Consider the following 18,528-nt stretch of genomic DNA (forward strand, 5'->3'; position numbering starts at 1 on the left):
GTCGGGCTATTTATATGTGTGTGTGTATACAGTGGTGGAAATAAGTATTTGATCCCTTGCTGATTTTGTAAGTTTGCCCACTGACAAAGACATGAGCAGCCCATAATTGAAGGGTAGGTTATTGGTAACAGTGAGAGATAGCACATCACAAATTAAATCCGGAAAATCACATTGTGGAAAGTATATGAATTTATTTGCATTCTGCAGAGGGAAATAAGTATTTGATCCCCCACCAACCAGTAAGAGATCTGGCCCCTACAGACCAGGTAGATGCTCCAAATCAACTCGTTACCTGCATGACAGACAGCTGTCGGCAATGGTCACCTGTATGAAAGACACCTGTCCACAGACTCAGTGAATCAGTCAGACTCTAACCTCTACAAAATGGCCAAGAGCAAGGAGCTGTCTAAGGATGTCAGGGACAAGATCATACACCTGCACAAGGCTGGAATGGGCTACAAAACCATCAGTAAGACGCTGGGCGAGAAGGAGACAACTGTTGGTGCCATAGTAAGAAAATGGAAGAAGTACAAAATGACTGTCAATCGACAAAGATCTGGGGCTCCACGCAAAATCTCACCTCGTGGGGTATCCTTGATCATGAGGAAGGTTAGAAATCAGCCTACAACTACAAGGGGGGAACTTGTCAATGATCTCAAGGCAGCTGGGACCACTGTCACCACGAAAACCATTGGTAACACATTACGACATAACGGATTGCAATCCTGCAGTGCCCGCAAGGTCCCCCTGCTCCGGAAGGCACATGTGACGGCCCGTCTGAAGTTTGCCAGTGAACACCTGGATGATGCCGAGAGTGATTGGGAGAAGGTGCTGTGGTCAGATGAGACAAAAATTGAGCTCTTTGGCATGAACTCAACTCGCCGTGTTTGGAGGAAGAGAAATGCTGCCTATGACCCAAAGAACACCGACCCCACTGTCAAGCATGGAGGTGGAAATGTTATGTTTTGGGGGTGTTTCTCTGCTAAGGGCACAGGACTACTTCACCGCATCAATGGGAGAATGGATGGGGCCATGTACCGTACAATTCTGAGTGACAACCTCCTTCCCTCCGCCAGGGCCTTAAAAATGGGTCGTGGCTGGGTCTTCCAGCACGACAATGACCCAAAACATACAGCCAAGGCAACAAAGGAGTGGCTCAGGAAGAAGCACATTAGGGTCATGGAGTGGCCTAGCCAGTCACCAGACCTTAATCCCATTGAAAACTTATGGAGGGAGCTGAAGCTGCGAGTTGCCAAGCGACAGCCCAGAACTCTTAATGATTTAGAGATGATCTGCAAAGAGGAGTGGACCAAAATTCCTCCTGACATGTGTGCAAACCTCATCATCAACTACAGAAGACGTCTGACCGCTGTGCTTGCCAACAAGGGTTTTGCCACCAAGTATTAGGTCTTGTTTGCCAGAGGGATTAAATACTTATTTCCCTCTGCAGAATGCAAATAAATTCATATACTTTCCACAATGTGATTTTCCGGATTTAATTTGTGATGTGCTATCTCTCACTGTTACCAATAACCTACCCTTCAATTATGGGCTGCTCATGTCTTTGTCAGTGGGCAAACTTACAAAATCAGCAAGGGATCAAATACTTATTTCCACCACTGTATATATATATAAATTTTATTTGAATTGTGTTAATAAATTACGTTCTTAACGATCTGCTTTGTGCATTTTCCATCTTGGAGCTTGCAGACCGTTTGCCTTTGTGCTTTCATGTATCCTGGGATTGCATCGTATATGATTTTGTGGACTAAGGTGCAGATTTTGAAGGTGATCCGTTCTTTGATTGGGAGCCAATGCAACTTTTCTTGGAGGGGTTTGGCACTTTCGTAGAATGTTTTGCTACATATCAGCCTGGCTGCTGTATTTTGGGCAGTCTGAAGTTTTTTTATGAGTTGTTCTTTGCAACCCGCGTAGACTCCGTTGCAATAATCTGCATGGCTTAGGACCATTGATTGTATTAGATATCAAAAGGTTGCTCTTGGGAAGAAAGGTTTTAATCATTTGAGCTTCCACACTGAATAGAACATTTTCTTTGTTACAGAGTTTACTTGGCTCTCGAGAGTAAGGTTGCGGTCAAGTGTGACACCGAGTATTTTCAAACTGTCTGAAGTAGGGAGGGTATGACCTGGAGTATTTATGGTTGTGGGTTTGTGCTTGTTATGTTGGGAGGAGAGGATAAGGCAATGTGTTTTTTTCAGTGTTCAATTTCAGTTGGAATGCGTTTGCCCAGGAGTCAATGATGTTCAGGCCATCGTTGATTTTGTTGGTTATTTCTGTCAGATCATGTCTGAAGGGGATGTAGATTGTAACATCATCTGCACTAAGCTAGTATTCTGCAAAGGCTGCTCTGCGCAGAGGCCCTTTACAGAAGACCAGTTTAGCTCAGATCTCCCCAGTGCTGAACTCTGGGCACTATTTACTGAATTCCCCACTATGGGGACAATTTTATAAGCATAAAAATGGGGGCTCATAGCTCCTATACACATGGGTGTTTGCTGGGGTAGTGCAGGGGCAGACTGACCATTACTACTACTACTTATCATTTCTAAAGCGCTACTAGACGTAAGCAGCGCAACCAGGCAGTGCCCGAGGGCCCAGAGGTTCTAGGGGGCCCAGAGGCTCTCCTTCCACCCCTGCCGCTGCACACTACAGCCCCCCCCCCCCGAGCCTCAGTGGGCCCTCCCTGGTTTCACCTTGAAGGACCCTGGTGGCCTAGTTGCCTCTGCGAGGGCAGGAAAAAAACAACACTCTTTCTTTCCTTCCCACTGTGCTATTTTGCCCAGTGCTGCTGTTTTAAAAATGGTTGCTGAGACTCCCTGTGGCTGTCTCTTGAGACTATCGAGACGTGCGAGACTACTGCGGGAAGTCTCAGCAGCCATTTTGAAAACACAGAGGCATCGGGCAGAATAGCAGTGGTGGGCAGGAAAGAGTGGGGTTCTTTCCTGCCCCCAAAGAAGCCACTAGACCACCAGGACCCTTCAAAGTAGGGCCGGGAAGGGCCCACTGAGGCGCAGGGGACCATAGTGTGCAGGAGAGGGAGGCAGCAGCTGCAGCAGTAGGAGGGGCGATGGGCAGCAGCTGGGGGGGGGGGGGGTGCCCAAGGACCCTTACTGCCCGGGGGCCCAGGTCACTGTCAGTCCACCCCTAGGATAGTGAATGTGTAAAGTTGGGGCATGCACTAGTTTACTTCTGCCCAGTGCTGTAGCGAGGGCAGCTGACACCCGGGGCGGGTCGCCGCTGAGCACCCCCCCCCCCCCCGGGTGCAGCACGGCGCACCCTCCCCCTCCAGAGCGCGTACTTACGAGGGAAGGCGGCGAGGGATGGGCGGGAGGGCCGAACCGTCCCGAGTGCATATCGCTGGGAGCTGCGTTGGCTCCGCTGGTTCACTGCTCTCTCTGCCCTGGAACAGGAAGTAACCTGTTCCGGGGCACAGGGAGCAGGGAACCAGCGAAGCCGAAACCCCCCAGCGGCATGCACCTGGGGTGGACCGCCCCCCCCCCCCCCTTCCTACGCCACTGCTTCTGCCTTGCAGCAAGCATAACTAGGTGTGAGTGCTTTGGGGTAGTCAATTTTGTAAAGGCGCATATGGCACAGAGACCACGTTAAGTCCCTTAGCATTCAGGGAAGTATTATCTTATTTGCAAATTGAAACCAAAATGTAAAAATGTTGTTTTATTGGCTTATTGGATTAAAAAACAGAGAATGGTTATCTACTGAAGTGTGACTGAATAAGAGAATGAACTGAAAGTGAGTACTGATTTATGGCGGCTGATGTTTTGCAGTGTGACTGTAGTACTGTTTTGCTGCACGTTCCTGAAAGCACATAGCCATAGTTTCATCTTGTATAGTTGTGTTTTTCTATAGTGTTTTGTGTTTTTTTTTTTCTTGTGCCTTCATGCCTTCCCTGCCAGGTACCCGTTATAAAATTACTCTCAAAATGACTATACGAAGGACATCTTCCTTCATTTTTGTCCAGTCAATTAGTGTACTATTTTATGCTGTATTTTTTTTAATTAACCGGGGGGGGGGGGGGGGGGGGAGTAAACCTCATTTTCTTGTTTTACTTCTCCATTTTGCCTTTCTTCAGAAAATTTTGCTAGTATTCTACTGAGTGTAATGCTTTAATTCTTACACTAAGTGCCTCAATGCAAGAATATTGGGAACCTTAGGTGAACCTTCAGCCTTACACCCTCCCTCCAAGACTTTGATAATTAAAAACTCTACAACTGGGCTTCCTAATCTGTGGGTCATGACCTAAAATGCACTTGCAAAATCCATGTTTGGGGTTGTGAACTGGGCAGACTGAAAAACAAGCCTCATCAACCTTGCCTCTTGATGAGCCTATGCTATGGCCTGTGCGGGCTCCACGGATGGCAGGGAATGAAGGCAGCTTTGGCTGTGACACTGTATGAGGGCCAGGAACAGTAGCATGGATGGAAAGGTAGGTCTCTGGAGGGCGTGTGCTTTTTGTGGCAGAAATAAACAGGGCCACAAGCCACAGAAAATTTAATAAGCACTGCTCTATAAAGATGACCTCCCTACAACAACAATGACCTAAAAATTTGGAATACATTACATCTCTCTACAATCTATGATGAACCTAGAAATGTTTAAAAAGGTCTTGAAAACTATTTCAGCAGGCTTTCGAAATCTAGCAATTGACTAATTTGGGATAGATACACTAATTAGATGCTAGGTAAACAAATACACTCTTGAATATTAAGCCTGGATTCTATATATAGCACTACGAGTTACGTGCATTAAATTCACCACACATCCAATTTACGTGTGTAACTTAAATGGATAACAAGCCAATCAGCGTTGATAATTGGGCTATAATCACTAATTGGAAATAATTAGAATTTACACGCATATCTGATTCTATAACGGAGTGCACCTAAATCATAACGTGCCTAACTATTTGGGGGTGTAGAAAGGGGCATTCCCAAAATGTATGTGCGCTGATACAGAATCAGGTCAAATTGAGCCTAGGCTACCACTGGCATTTAAGACTGCTAACAGCAGGCCTAAGTATAGCCGCCTACAGTTAGGCGTAGTTTAGCCCTAAGTGTGACTCTATAAAGGACACATATTCCTTATAGAATCACACTGAGTTACATTTTTGGTGCCTATTCTTAGGCACTACTTATAGAATTTACCTCCTATATGTGTTACTTGCAATACAGATATTAGGTATGTTTTACTTGTGATCCGCCCAAGGAATGCAAATTGTGCGGAACATAAAATTTTAAAACAAATAAATAAATGTTGTTTTGTGGGTAAAATTAGGAGCTGATGGCTCAGAATTTGTGTGGCTGTTAAAGCTTACTGTTTTGCTTTGACTGTGGCTGCTTCCCAAAGAAACTGAAATCTGCCTACAGCGGGCAAGTTTGTCGATCCTTATTCATGAAGTTTTGTGTCCTCCATCCTTCATAGTGCTACTACTACTACTACTATTAAACATTTCTATAGCGCTACTAGACTTACGCAGCGCTGTACAAATTAACATGAAAAAGACAGTCCCTGCTCAACAGAGCTTACTATCTAAATTGGACAGACGAACAGACAGCCTACTCAGAATGGACTTAACTATTTTGAGATCATCCTCTTTGTTCTCTCTCACAACAGCTGTCGCCTAACTTAAATATGTAGCCATTATGTCTCTCTTTCCACACCCTGTGCATTTTCCAATATTTCATCTTTGTAGCCCTCTCCCTCCCCCATGCACCTTCCCTATATGTACCCTTGCCCTGAACTTCATGTCATGCATCATATGAAGCAGATTCTGGTCCTCAAAAGCTCATGTCTCAACAAACTGGTAAGCCTATAAGGTGGGAAAATGTGGGATACAAATGCAATAAATAAATAATTTTGTTACACCAGACTAACACTGGCTACCCTTTTAAAGTGGTAGCATTATGTATCCAAGTGGATCCCTATGGGAAATGCCTGTTATTAAACCCTGAAGCTTCCTGTGAGGGGATTCAGTTGTTTTGCAAGCTGTGAACCCTTGACATCTTGCAGAGAGCTATCCCTGGAGCCTTACACAGGCTGCTATCTGGCTCCAGAAGAGGTGAGGAAGTTGACAGAGCAGGCTTAGAACCTTTAAACAGCACTAAAGTGGTGTAACAGACTTGACAGCGGTACACAATACAATACCAGGTGGCAAATTAAATAACACAGCACAGCCTCTCACTCCCAAATTGCCTAAAGAATAAAGCGTTTCACTGGAAACTCATAGTATACCATACTCAAGTTGGAGAAAAAAGCCTCAAACTTAAGTGAACGGCGGTCACTTGTGGATTTACCCTGAGCTGAGCTGACATTTAAGTTTGAGGCTTTTTTTCTCCATTCTGAGCACTATACGCTGTGGGTTTCAAGTGAAACGCCTTAAGAGTATGCTTTAAGCAGTTTGGGAGTGAGAGACTTAACAGCAGCAGTCTAAGTTGTTGAGTGAATGCTGCAAGAAACAGACTGAGAACCTTACATGTAAAGCCTGAGGTGGTGCTGCATGGATATAAAACAGAGGAACGTAAAAAAAAATTGAAGGCAGATAAGACCATATGGCCTATCCAGTCTGTCGATCCATGCCATCTACTATCTTTTCTTATCCCTTGTGATCCAATGTATTTGTCCCAAGTTTTGTTGAATTCAGACACAGTTTTCATCTCCACCACCTCCACTGGGAGGCCTTTCCACTAATTCATCACCCTTTCTGTGAAGAAGTATTTCCTGAACCCATCTCCCCTTTCACCTTCATCCTGTGCCCCCTCATTCCAGAGCTTCCTTTCAATTGAAAGAGACTTACCTTCTGTGCATGTTTGCCACAAAAGTTTTTAAACGCCTCTATCATATTTCCCTTCTGTCGCCAGATAGTGTGGCACTGCAAGTCGGATAGCAGAACAACAATGGATTTGGACTTTTTTGTCTAGTATTTTCTTTTCTTTAAAAGTTCTCTATTCACATAATGAATGTCATGTATCATTTAAATCATTTGCTACTTTAGATATGACTGGGAATGTTGTATCGGTTTCACGTTGATTTGAACTGATAAAATTCCTGATGGACTTTCTGCACTAATGATTAATAAATACAGCACAGTCTTGATTATCCGACCTTTGCTAATCTGACCATCCACCATATCCGACAGAGCCCCCGGTGATGTCACGGTCAGCTCTAAGTTGTTTCAATCTAAAAAAAACATTTCTAGTAATATAATTTTTGAAAATCGGGAACTTTGTGCCTTTGTTTTATGCATTGCTTGAGATATTACCATTTTTTTTTCCATATTATCCGACTTTTCACTTGTTCAACAATGGGTCAGTCCCATTTAGGTCAAGTTATCAAGTCTGTACTGTAGAAAGCAAAAAAAAAAAAAAGGACAATGAAAAGGTATCACCTTATTTGACTTAGTATATTTTTTGACTAGTTTTCCAGGGCTAAAACCTTCTTTCTGGCCTGAGGAAGGTGGTTCTGGCCTCCAAAAGCTAGTCAAAAATGGACTGTTAGTCCAATAAAAAGGTATCACATTTTCCTTTTTGATTTTTTTTGGACTACCACAGTTACCACACTACTTTATCTAGCAATACTGATGACACATGAAGTCCAGCCAGGGCCAACCCTGCCCTACACAGATTAGGCACCTGCCTAGGGTGGCAAAGGTTTTTTTTTGGGGGGGGGGGTAGGGGTGCAGTGCATCTCTGACATGCACTACAGCCTTCCCTTGCTGGATCACTACTGCTGCTCCCCCCATGTCAGCGCTGGCCCTGTGAGTACAGACCCACAGTCAAGTGCTGTCTTGTCCTGCTTCTCCCCCCCCCAGGGAACTGGCTGGAACAAAGTAGCACTTCAGTGCTGCAATCAATGTTCTTTTAAGCTTGGGGCTGGTATGGGAGGAGACAGTGGAGATGGCAGCAGCCTGGAAGGAAGGGAGCAGAAAGATGCTAGATATGGGTTGAAGGTAGAGAAGGGGAGATGCTGACATCCCTGTGGGGAGCAGAGAGTGGAAAGAATGATGCTGGCCACTGGGGAAAGGTGGTAGGGCCTTGAGCCATTTCTTGGGTTGGGGGGCATGGCTAAAGGTTCGCCTACACCATCCGATTCCCTTGGGCTGGCCCCAAGTCCAGCTAGAAACTACATTTTCAGACTATGTTCAAATTGTAAGCAAGCATCTCTGTTCTAGAAGCTGAATTTCATAAAAGTAATGACTGTAAACTGTTCCTGGCCCTCCCAGCCATATCCTACATCATCGTTTCTGGTCTTAAACTCTTTTTCTTGTTTATATCCAAAGCAGCAGTAAGTAACAAGGTTAGAGCAGAATGACATCACTGAGCTGGCTCGGCTGCCACTGCAAAGCAACTCCAGCAGTGTTTGCAGCAGAAATAAGAATTAGCAGGCATAAAAGCACATTTCATAACATCTACTGATTTTGACAGTCTTTGTTAAGCACGGTCATCTCTAGCATCCTGTTTTTGTTCTGAGGGCTTTATTTATTTATTTTTGTAACGTGCATTCATCAGATACACAGACAAGAACACAGCCTGTAAACATAAATGCCAAAGGCTCACCGCGTTTTCTTGTTTTTGACGCAACTGTAAAGTCAAGTCACTCAACATTTGGCTGAGAGTTGCCCGCACAGCAGTGTTAATACTGCGCTGGTGACAGCTAGAGACATAAGTCTCAATGCATACCTGGTGTGGAAACAAGACAGCAGGAAATCAACATTGTACATTCATAGAGCCTGTTAGGATCCATGGATCACAGAAACCCAGCCTGAGTTTTAGAAATATACAAAATCTCCACAGCATTCAGTGGCTCCCAGATAAGATACAAGAAAATAAGGATTTAAAAAGCACACACCATCCTCAATACCTCTTCAGGTACAGGTCACTTTTTCAAGTGAGATAAAGACAACCAACTACCATCATATCCACCCACTGGTTGCATGCTGGAGCCATGTTCACACTGTGATAATTTAAAATTGGCAAAAATTGGGAATCAGGAATAGTGGAGAGGCAATCCTCACATGAATTTTCTCCCCATACCTCCACTCCAATCCTGTCACTTTCCCCATCTTACTCTCTCCCAGCACTGACCCTTTCCCTGCCTCTCCTCCAATCACTTAATTCTCTTGCCAAGTCTCCCCTCCAATTCCCTCTGCTCCATCTGATTTCCACCCTCATGTTCTTGTCCCTATTCCTACACACTCTCCCTTACTCACCCCTCATTCATCGTCCCTCTCTATTTCCCTGACCCCTTGCTTACTTATCCCTCCTCCCTCCTTTATGCATACTTCCATCTCGCTTGGCTGTGGGATGACATCAGTAGCACAGGACCTCAGGATAATCCTCTGCCTCTTCTGTCCAGGGCTAGTGTTGCACTTTGAACCACATGGGTCACAATAATTTGTTTATTTATTTATTGGGATTTATTAACCACCTTTATGAAGAGATTCACCCAAGGTGGTGTACGGTAGGTACAGTTTAACATAAAACTTATTTTATTAACAGCATAACAATAGTAAAATAACCAAGAATAAATATAAATGACTCTGGGCAAGTCACTTAACCCTCCACTGCCCCAGGTACAAATAAGTACCTGTATATGTAAGCCGCATTGAGCCTGCCATGAGTGGGGAAAAGCGCAGGGTACAAATGTAACTAAAAAAAAAAAATACAATAAATAAGGTAAACTTGAAAACCATAAATTGAAACCTAATAATAGAACTACCATGAAACATTATCGAAAATATACACATTTAACAGCACTGAAATTCAAATACCAGAGATATACTACTACTACTATTAAACATTTCTATAGCGCTACTAGACTTACGCAGCGCTGTACAAATGAACATACTAATGATACACCTAACAAGCGTGCATTTGAACATTCAACTAACATAGATATGCTAAAGATTTTCTACAATACGGCTTACCATATAGCTAAGGGACCAAAAGCAGATATATGATGGGAACAAGATGCTTAGTACAGAATCAGTTAGGATAATTTGATGGTTAGCTAAAATCAATCCAAGTTCTTTGCATAGTTAAGCAAGAGATAAGGAACTTATCTAAGTTACAGTATGTGATAGTGTGATTTGGTTCAAAGCACGACACTGAGCCTGGCAGCAAATGAAGACAACACGATCTATGGCATCAAATTGCTCGTAAGAAGCTGGGTGATGAAAGGGCCTGAAGGGCAGAGCAAGGATGACTGCCAGTACAATATACGTTCACACTACTACCAATGCTCTGATTCTCAATCTCCCTCGGTAATTCAAAATGGACTGAGGAACTCTGAGAACACCTGGATTTTATGACCCTATCCCTGGCCAAGGAAAGGAGATGACCAAGGACACTGATTATATTAATGGCGGACATGGGGTAAAACTCACACACACACTCTGCTCCATCGATTTTTCTCTCTTAATCTTGCCTGTAATTTAATTTTACCTTTAGTTTGGCAAATCCTGAGGCCCAGCTCTGCTACTGGGATTTCTTACTAGGAACTTTTGTTCAAATTCTCAGTGTACACAATATCATGTAATAACAAAAATGAAATGTCTGGGATTTGCTGCCAGTTTATTATAACTTCTGCTTTCTTAGTCAATGACATTTCACTTCATCCTTTTCTAATAAGACAATCTTAAAAATGCAGAAAATAGATGTGGGATGACGTCTCCACTTCCCTAAACCTGCTAAGGCAGGGGCATTCAAGCAATGGCGTGAGAAATGAGAATAAGTAAGTGTACAAGGTTGAAGAATTATTGAGCAAAATTCATCACTAAGCTTCAGTGCCCCTCCTGCCCGATTCAACGTGATTGCCGAGTGCCTCCTAATCTGGCACTTGGACAGTAGCAGCATAAAACTCAGGCTGAGCTTCTAGATAGGGGCCAGAAGGGAAGGGATTTATAAAAGTTTTGCATCGGTGTTTCCCCTACTGACAAAAGTAAAAGGGCTTTAGTCTTATGAAATCTCTTCCACAGAGAAAAAATGGAAGAAAAGTTCTCCTCAAATAAGAACCTTGTTATTTTCAATATCAACCAAGTGCAAGTTTTCCATTGCGGCAAAGCTTGGATAAATCCCTCATGAAGAATTCTAAAGAAAATATCTAGTTGCTGTGAAGTTCCTTTGCAGGAAAAGAGTCTGTGCACAGTTTGCAGTCCCGCACATGAGCAGGTTCAGCTTAGAGTTCCACAATGGTTGAGCTCGATACCTTGGAAAAAGCCATGGGTGGCTGGCTGCTAGGGAAAACACGCTGGCACAGGGCAGTGAGGATGCATGCAAGAGATGCTTTTATCATTTCATACATTCTGGGGGATCCGGTTCTATGGCAGGCCAAGCACAACTACAGGTAAAAGAATAAAAAAACATACTAAAAAAATGGGTAAAGCATAAAGAGGAAATACAAACAAATGAAAGGAGACTAGCCGGAGCCCCAAGTAACAATAAAATAAAAAGGTTTATTAACAATGCTGCAGAAATATAATGGTGAAAATGTAAGTAGAGCACATAGAATTTTGTTTAACATCATTGAGCTATACACCGACTATTCACAAATACATACGCCTTATTCTGAAACCTTGCTATGAAGCAGTAGAAGTCAGGTGCTGTCATTTTGGAATTTGGCAGCTATGGGGCATGAAGGAGTTACGCTGAACCAGAGGAGAGAACAAATCTTATGGACCTCCTCGGGAAGGGCAGGCAAGGGTTAAACCTGATGGGGGAAGGAAGGGGAAAGTCAGATCATATACAGTGGTGGAAATAAGTATTTGATCCCTTGCTGATTTTGTAAGTTTGCCCACTGACAAAGACATGAGCAGCCCATAATTGAAGGGTAGGTTATTGGTAACAGTGAGAGATAGCACATCACAAATTAAATCCGGAAAATCACATTGTGGAAAGTATATGAATTTATTTGCATTCTGCAGAGGGAAATAAGTATTTGATCCCCCACCAACCAGTAAGAGATCTGGCCCCTACAGACCAGGTAGATGCTCCAAATCAACTCGTTACCTGCATGACAGACAGCTGTCGGCAATGGTCACCTGTATGAAAGACACCTGTCCACAGACTCAGTGAATCAGTCAGACTCTAACCTCTACAAAATGGCCAAGAGCAAGGAGCTGTCTAAGGATGTCAGGGACAAGATCATACACCTGCACAAGGCTGGAATGGGCTACAAAACCATCAGTAAGACGCTGGGCGAGAAGGAGACAACTGTTGGTGCCATAGTAAGAAAATGGAAGAAGTACAAAATGACTGTCAATCGACAAAGATCTGGGGCTCCACGCAAAATCTCACCTCGTGGGGTATCCTTGATCATGAGGAAGGTTAGAAATCAGCCTACAACTACAAGGGGGGAACTTGTCAATGATCTCAAGGCAGCTGGGACCACTGTCACCACGAAAACCATTGGTAACACATTACGACATAACGGATTGCAATCCTGCAGTGCCCGCAAGGTCCCCCTGCTCCGGAAGGCACATGTGACGGCCCGTCTGAAGTTTGCCAGTGAACACCTGGATGATGCCGAGAGTGATTGGGAGAAGGTGCTGTGGTCAGATGAGACAAAAATTGAGCTCTTTGGCATGAACTCAACTCGCCGTGTTTGGAGGAAGAGAAATGCTGCCTATGACCCAAAGAACACCGTCCCCACTGTCAAGCATGGAGGTGGAAATGTTATGTTTTGGGGGTGTTTCTCTGCTAAGGGCACAGGACTACTTCACCGCATCAATGGGAGAATGGATGGGGCCATGTACCGTACAATTCTGAGTGACAACCTCCTTCCCTCCGCCAGGGCCTTAAAAATGGGTCGTGGCTGGGTCTTCCAGCACGACAATGACCCAAAACATACAGCCAAGGCAACAAAGGAGTGGCTCAGGAAGAAGCACATTAGGGTCATGGAGTGGCCTAGCCAGTCACCAGACCTTAATCCCATTGAAAACTTATGGAGGGAGCTGAAGCTGCGAGTTGCCAAGCGACAGCCCAGAACTCTTAATGATTTAGAGATGATCTGCAAAGAGGAGTGGACCAAAATTCCTCCTGACATGTGTGCAAACCTCATCATCAACTACAGAAGACGTCTGACCGCTGTGCTTGCCAACAAGGGTTTTGCCACCAAGTATTAGGTCTTGTTTGCCAGAGGGATTAAATACTTATTTCCCTCTGCAGAATGCAAATAAATTCATATACTTTCCACAATGTGATTTTCCGGATTTAATTTGTGATGTGCTATCTCTCACTGTTACCAATAACCTACCCTTCAATTATGGGCTGCTCATGTCTTTGTCAGTGGGCAAACTTACAAAATCAGCAAGGGATCAAATACTTATTTCCACCACTGTATCCCCTTTTAAATATTTTATTTGGGGGAGGGGATATCAGGACATTCAGCTTTTTATACATTATTCTGGGAAAGCAGAAGGCTGTGGAGATGTGTAGTCTGTTTAGGCACTGTGGCATTTCATTGTGTCCATGAAGGGGGTGGGAATATGTGGGAAGAAAAATCCCTCTTGCTCTCACAGTGAAAGGGCTCTTTGACACAACATATTTCATGAAATTAAATACAAAGTAAAAATTTAACAGTTGGTCTGAGGCAGGAGCTAAAGTTTTACCCTTTACCAATGGAAAACAGTGAGTGTGGAAAGCATATTAACCTGGTTAAGTCTAATTTGCATACTATGCGCCCCCATGTACATTTAGTGCAGCCTTAATATCACGAGGGAGCATCTTAACATGCACACTAAGGCCTTACTGTACAGCATGCTGATTTTAGCTTGCATATTTGAAGTTTAGTGCATAGATCCCATAAGATTATATAAAATGGAATCTGAATGAGTCAGACTGTAGGCAGGATATGTTTTCAAATCACAGCTAATATCCCACTGAATACAGCATGGGAGGTAACAGGGTTGCAGAGAAATGAAATCCAGCAGTTTAAGAAAGTTTATAGTGACTCAGTGTTAAAACTGACACTATTTGCTGTCTGACATTTCAAAATATGCCTCTCACAGAATATAGCAGGATGTGAAAATATTTATTGGGCATGAACACTTCTAAAAAGTTTCTGTGCAGTCTTGAAAGTAAATACACCATAATCTCCTTGTATTATTCTTAAATGTATGTTCACTGAAAGGTGTCACATTCCACCAGGATAAATAATGGTCATTAGAATTCTGTTCTTGAGTTCTATACATCCTCTTCACCATCTTTTTAAATCTCCAGGGCTTAAGAATTTGATTATTGAAATGATGGAAAATTGTTATCAGTGGTAGAGGGTCAATTAGGCAACATGTTCATAAAGTAGACAGGAGTTTGTAAGTGTGCATCTCAGTGCATGGTGTGATTGGTTGGGTGGAATGGGGGAGAGAGGGGTACAGGGAAATGTACTCACCTCTGCAATCTTCAGCACTGAACTTCCATTCAGCTCAAAGGTAGATGTATATGTTATACAGAGTAAAACCTTAAAAGGAAACAAATTGGCAAGGTTAGTTTTATTCATTCTTCGTATCACTCCTTGAGAAACGGCCTACTTGAAGCCTGAATGCAGAGGAACTGCTGCTTCCCCTCGTACTGTCAGGGATGGCGTTAAGGGGTGGCAAACAGGGCAATTGCCCTGGGCCCCCATACTACAAGGGGCCCCCAAACCTGCCTCAACCTGAAGAAGGCACAGGCTGAAAACAAGCTTTAGAGCTCCCTCCCCAGTTTCTGACCTGGACCCCTGAAAGTCTAATACCAGACCTGCTTACTGTTACATGTAAATCAGTGAAAACAGTGAATACAGTAGTGCACAATTCAGTAGAACACATACACATAGGGGATTATTACAGAAACATCTTCATGTGTAAATAGCAGCTTTTAGACGTGTCGATCAGTTACACACGCAAGTATTGATTTTAGAAAGCTGCTATTTTACACATCCAAACCATGTACAGTTTCTATTCTACTCCAATCTTGTATTCCTTAAATAAGGATTCAAAGCAGATTACAAATAAAGAGACCACAAAAATACAGGGAAGTACAATAAACTAATAAAATTACACAATATTATGAATCCGATATTGAATTTGAGGCTAAGTAAGTTTTTAAAGCTTTCTGAAAGAGTAAATAAGTTGGCAATTCCCTAATCTACCTAGGGAGACTGTTTCAGATTCTCGCCCCCTGAAAAGAAAAGCTTCAACTTATGCATCTCAAGTAGAGAATGCAACTTAGAAGGAATATTCAAAATTCTAGTAACACCTTCCGAATTGAAGCCATAACTTAAGCCATATAGGGCCAAATTTTATATTAATTGTAGATGGGTTTGAATAACGAGCATAGCGTTATTTTATAAACCACGTCAACAGTAAGAGGTGGTATACAGAATAGTGAATAGGCCGGATGAATGCACCTACATTAAGATGCGGCCATTTATACCAATGCAAACTTGGTGTAAACGCTCATGCCTAAATGTATGTGTGTTGCACCAAATTCTATAATAATGCACGTACATTTGATTGATGGCATCATTACGCTCACACTCCTCTCACTACCGTGCCCCATTTTCGGTAATGCAAAATTATAATTTACATACACATCTTTTTAAAATACACTTAAAAATAATACACCTAAAAAGATGCATGCATAAATTCCAATTATTGCCAATTAGTGTTGCAAATTGGTCGTTATCGGCCAATTATCAACACTAAACCTCATTAACTGAGTAGCGTGCGTATGCACAATTCAACGTGCACTACTCACCATACCATATATAGAATCCATCCCATAAATGACTTAAAAATCAATCATACAATCTTATACATAGGTTTAAGGGAGCATGGATAGGGTAGGCTGAAAATATTCTTGTATCTCCTCAGTTTACAAGGGAAATACATGTGTAGACCTAAGAATTTCCACACTGGCAGCTACACCTGTCCTGAGACAAGTTAAGTGCTAGCCTGAAGGGGCAGGTGAACAGGACAATAGGAAGCCCTACCCGAACCCCCCTGACATCACTAAACTCCTCTCCTCCTCAAACAGATTCCCACCTTTAACCCTCTGCTGGGTCTTACAGGGGTTCTCCCTGATATCTGGGAATTACTTCTGCTCCTCACCAGTTGATGCCCTTTCTGGCATCAAGCTCAAAATAGCAGAGACTACTGCTAGTGGTTGACAGCTGTCATTTTGAATTTGGTGCCAGAAGGGGCAGGAACACCTGAGGATCACTCCTATCCCCATTAGACACCAGGAAGATCCCAGAAAGACTAAGGGAAGGGTTCATGGGAGGAAGGATGGATCTTAATGATGCTTTGGGGTTTGGGGATGCAGTTAATGATGGAGGGCTTCAGGAGGTTCCAAATTTAGGTGCATGCTTTGAAAAGGGGGGGGGGGGGAGATAGGCTACGACAGGCTACAATACCTGGAAAAAGCTATGAATAGCTGGTCAAGTAGTAAGGCAAGCAAAAATGCAAACAGAAAAACAAATAGCCAATAAGGTAAAATTTGGAGACAAGACATTCTTTACATATGTAAGAGCAAAAGCAGCATTCTGAGGCTCAAAGGTGAAAGGGAACACTACATAGAAGCTGATAAGGATAAAGCAGAATTGCTCAACAAATATTTATCATAAGAACAGCCATACTAGGTCAAACCAATGGTCCACCTAGCCCAGTATCCTGCTTCCAACAGTTGCAAATTCAGGTCACAAGTACCTGACAGAATCCCAAATAGTACCAAGATTCATGCTAATGATCCCTAGGTCAAGCAGTAGCTTTCCCCATGTCTATCTCAATAGCAAGCTATGGACTTTTGGTCCAAACCTTTTTTAAACCCAGATACACTAACCGCTGTTACCACATCCTCCAGCAACGCGTTCCAGATTTTAACTATTTATTGAGTGAAAAAATATTTCCTCCTCTTCGTTTTTAAAAGTAGTACCATGTAACTTCCTTGAGTGTCCCCTAGTCTTTGTACTTTTTGAGAGTAAAAAAAAATCAATTTACATTTACCCATTCTACACCACTCAATATTTTGTAGATCTCTATCATATCTCCCATCAGCCGTCTCTTTTCCAACCTGAAGTGTCCTAACCTTGTAAGCCTTTCCTCATATGAAAGGAGTTCCATCCCCTTTATCATTTTGGTTGTACGTCTTTGAACCTTTTCTAATTCTACTATATCTTGTTTAAGATACGACAACCAGAACTAAATACAATACTCAAGATGTGGTCACACCATGGAGCGATACAGAGGAATTATAATATTCTTTGTCTTATTTTCTATCCCTTTCCTAATAATTCCTAGCATTCTGTTTGCTTTATTGGCCACCACCACACAATGGGGCAGAAGATTTCAGTGTATTGTCCACAATGACATCTAGATCTTTTTCTTGGGTGCCGATTCCTAGAATGGAACCTAGCATCAAATAACTATGATTTGGATTATTCTTCCCAATGTACATCAGTTTGTACTTTGTATACATTAAATCTCATCTGCCATTTGGATGCTCAGTTTTCCAGCTTCCTACGGTCTTCTTGCAATTTTTCACAATCCATTTGCATTTCAACACGTTTGAATAGTTTCCTGTCATATACAAATTTAATCACCTCTTCGCTCTCATTTCCATATCACTAATAAATATATTAAACAGCACCAGTCCCAGTACAGGTCCCTGGGACACTCCACTATTCACCCTCCTCCACTGAGAGAATTGGCCATTTAACCCTACCCGTTTTCTATCCATCAACCAGTTCCTAATCCACAACAGAACATTGCCTCAGGAATCTCACATGAGGAACTCTGTCAAACGCTTTCTGAAAATCTAGATACACTACAATGACCAGCTCACCTTTACCCACATATTTATTCACGCATTCAAAGAAATGAATCAAACTGCTGAGGCAAGACTTCCCTTGGCTGAATCCATGTCAACCCATGTTTGTCTATGTGTTCAGTGATTTTATTCTTTATAATAGCTTCCACTATTTTGCCCACTATTTCAGCTCTGTGTTCACAGATGGAAGGCCAGGAGTAGGAATGTAGAAGACAAATGCTAATAAGAAGCGATGGGTGGTAGAGTTGACCAAATATCAGAAGACTGTGTTTAGGAAGAGCTTGAAAACTAAAGGTAGACAAAGCAATGGGGCAGGATGGGATACATCTGAAAGTACTGAAGTAACTTAGGGAAGTTCTGGTTAACTCCACTAGCTGACCTTTTCAATGTTTCTCTAAAGTTGGAGTGGCCCAGTGGACTGAGAAGGGCGAATGTGGTCCCTCTCCACAAAAGCAAAAGAAGGAGGTTAGTCTTACCTTGGTGGTGAGTAAATTAATAGAAACATTTCTAAAACAGAGAGGTTTCTGGAATTAAGTGGATTGCAGGACCCGAGACAGTATGGTTTTACTAGAGGAAGGTCTTGTCAGACTAACTTTTTTGACTGGCTGACCAAACAGTTGGATTTAGGTGGAGTGCTAGATGTGGTGTACTTAGATTTCAGTAAAGCCTTTGACACGGTTTCACATAGGCAACT

The 18,528-nt window shown here is 42.8% G+C and overlaps 1 protein-coding gene across 1 annotated transcript in view; it reads right to left on the reverse strand.

Moving 5' to 3' along the window:
* LOC115458854 (brefeldin A-inhibited guanine nucleotide-exchange protein 3-like) overlaps positions 1-18,528 on the reverse strand; it is a gene marked incomplete at its 3' end in the record, with an annotated part of 189,363 nt that overhangs the window by 92,722 nt on the left and 78,113 nt on the right. Inside the window, exons 5-7 of the mRNA XM_030188691.1 lie at positions 14,419-14,487; positions 11,239-11,370; positions 8,589-8,711 (exon numbers count right to left, since the gene is read on the reverse strand). Coding sequence (XP_030044551.1) covers positions 8,589-8,711; positions 11,239-11,370; positions 14,419-14,487 — 324 coding nt within the window. The remainder of the gene's footprint in view (positions 1-8,588; positions 8,712-11,238; positions 11,371-14,418; positions 14,488-18,528) is intronic.

Source organism: Microcaecilia unicolor, unplaced genomic scaffold (assembly GCF_901765095.1).
Source record: "Microcaecilia unicolor unplaced genomic scaffold, aMicUni1.1, whole genome shotgun sequence".
Taxonomy (NCBI): Eukaryota; Metazoa; Chordata; class Amphibia; order Gymnophiona; family Siphonopidae; genus Microcaecilia; species Microcaecilia unicolor.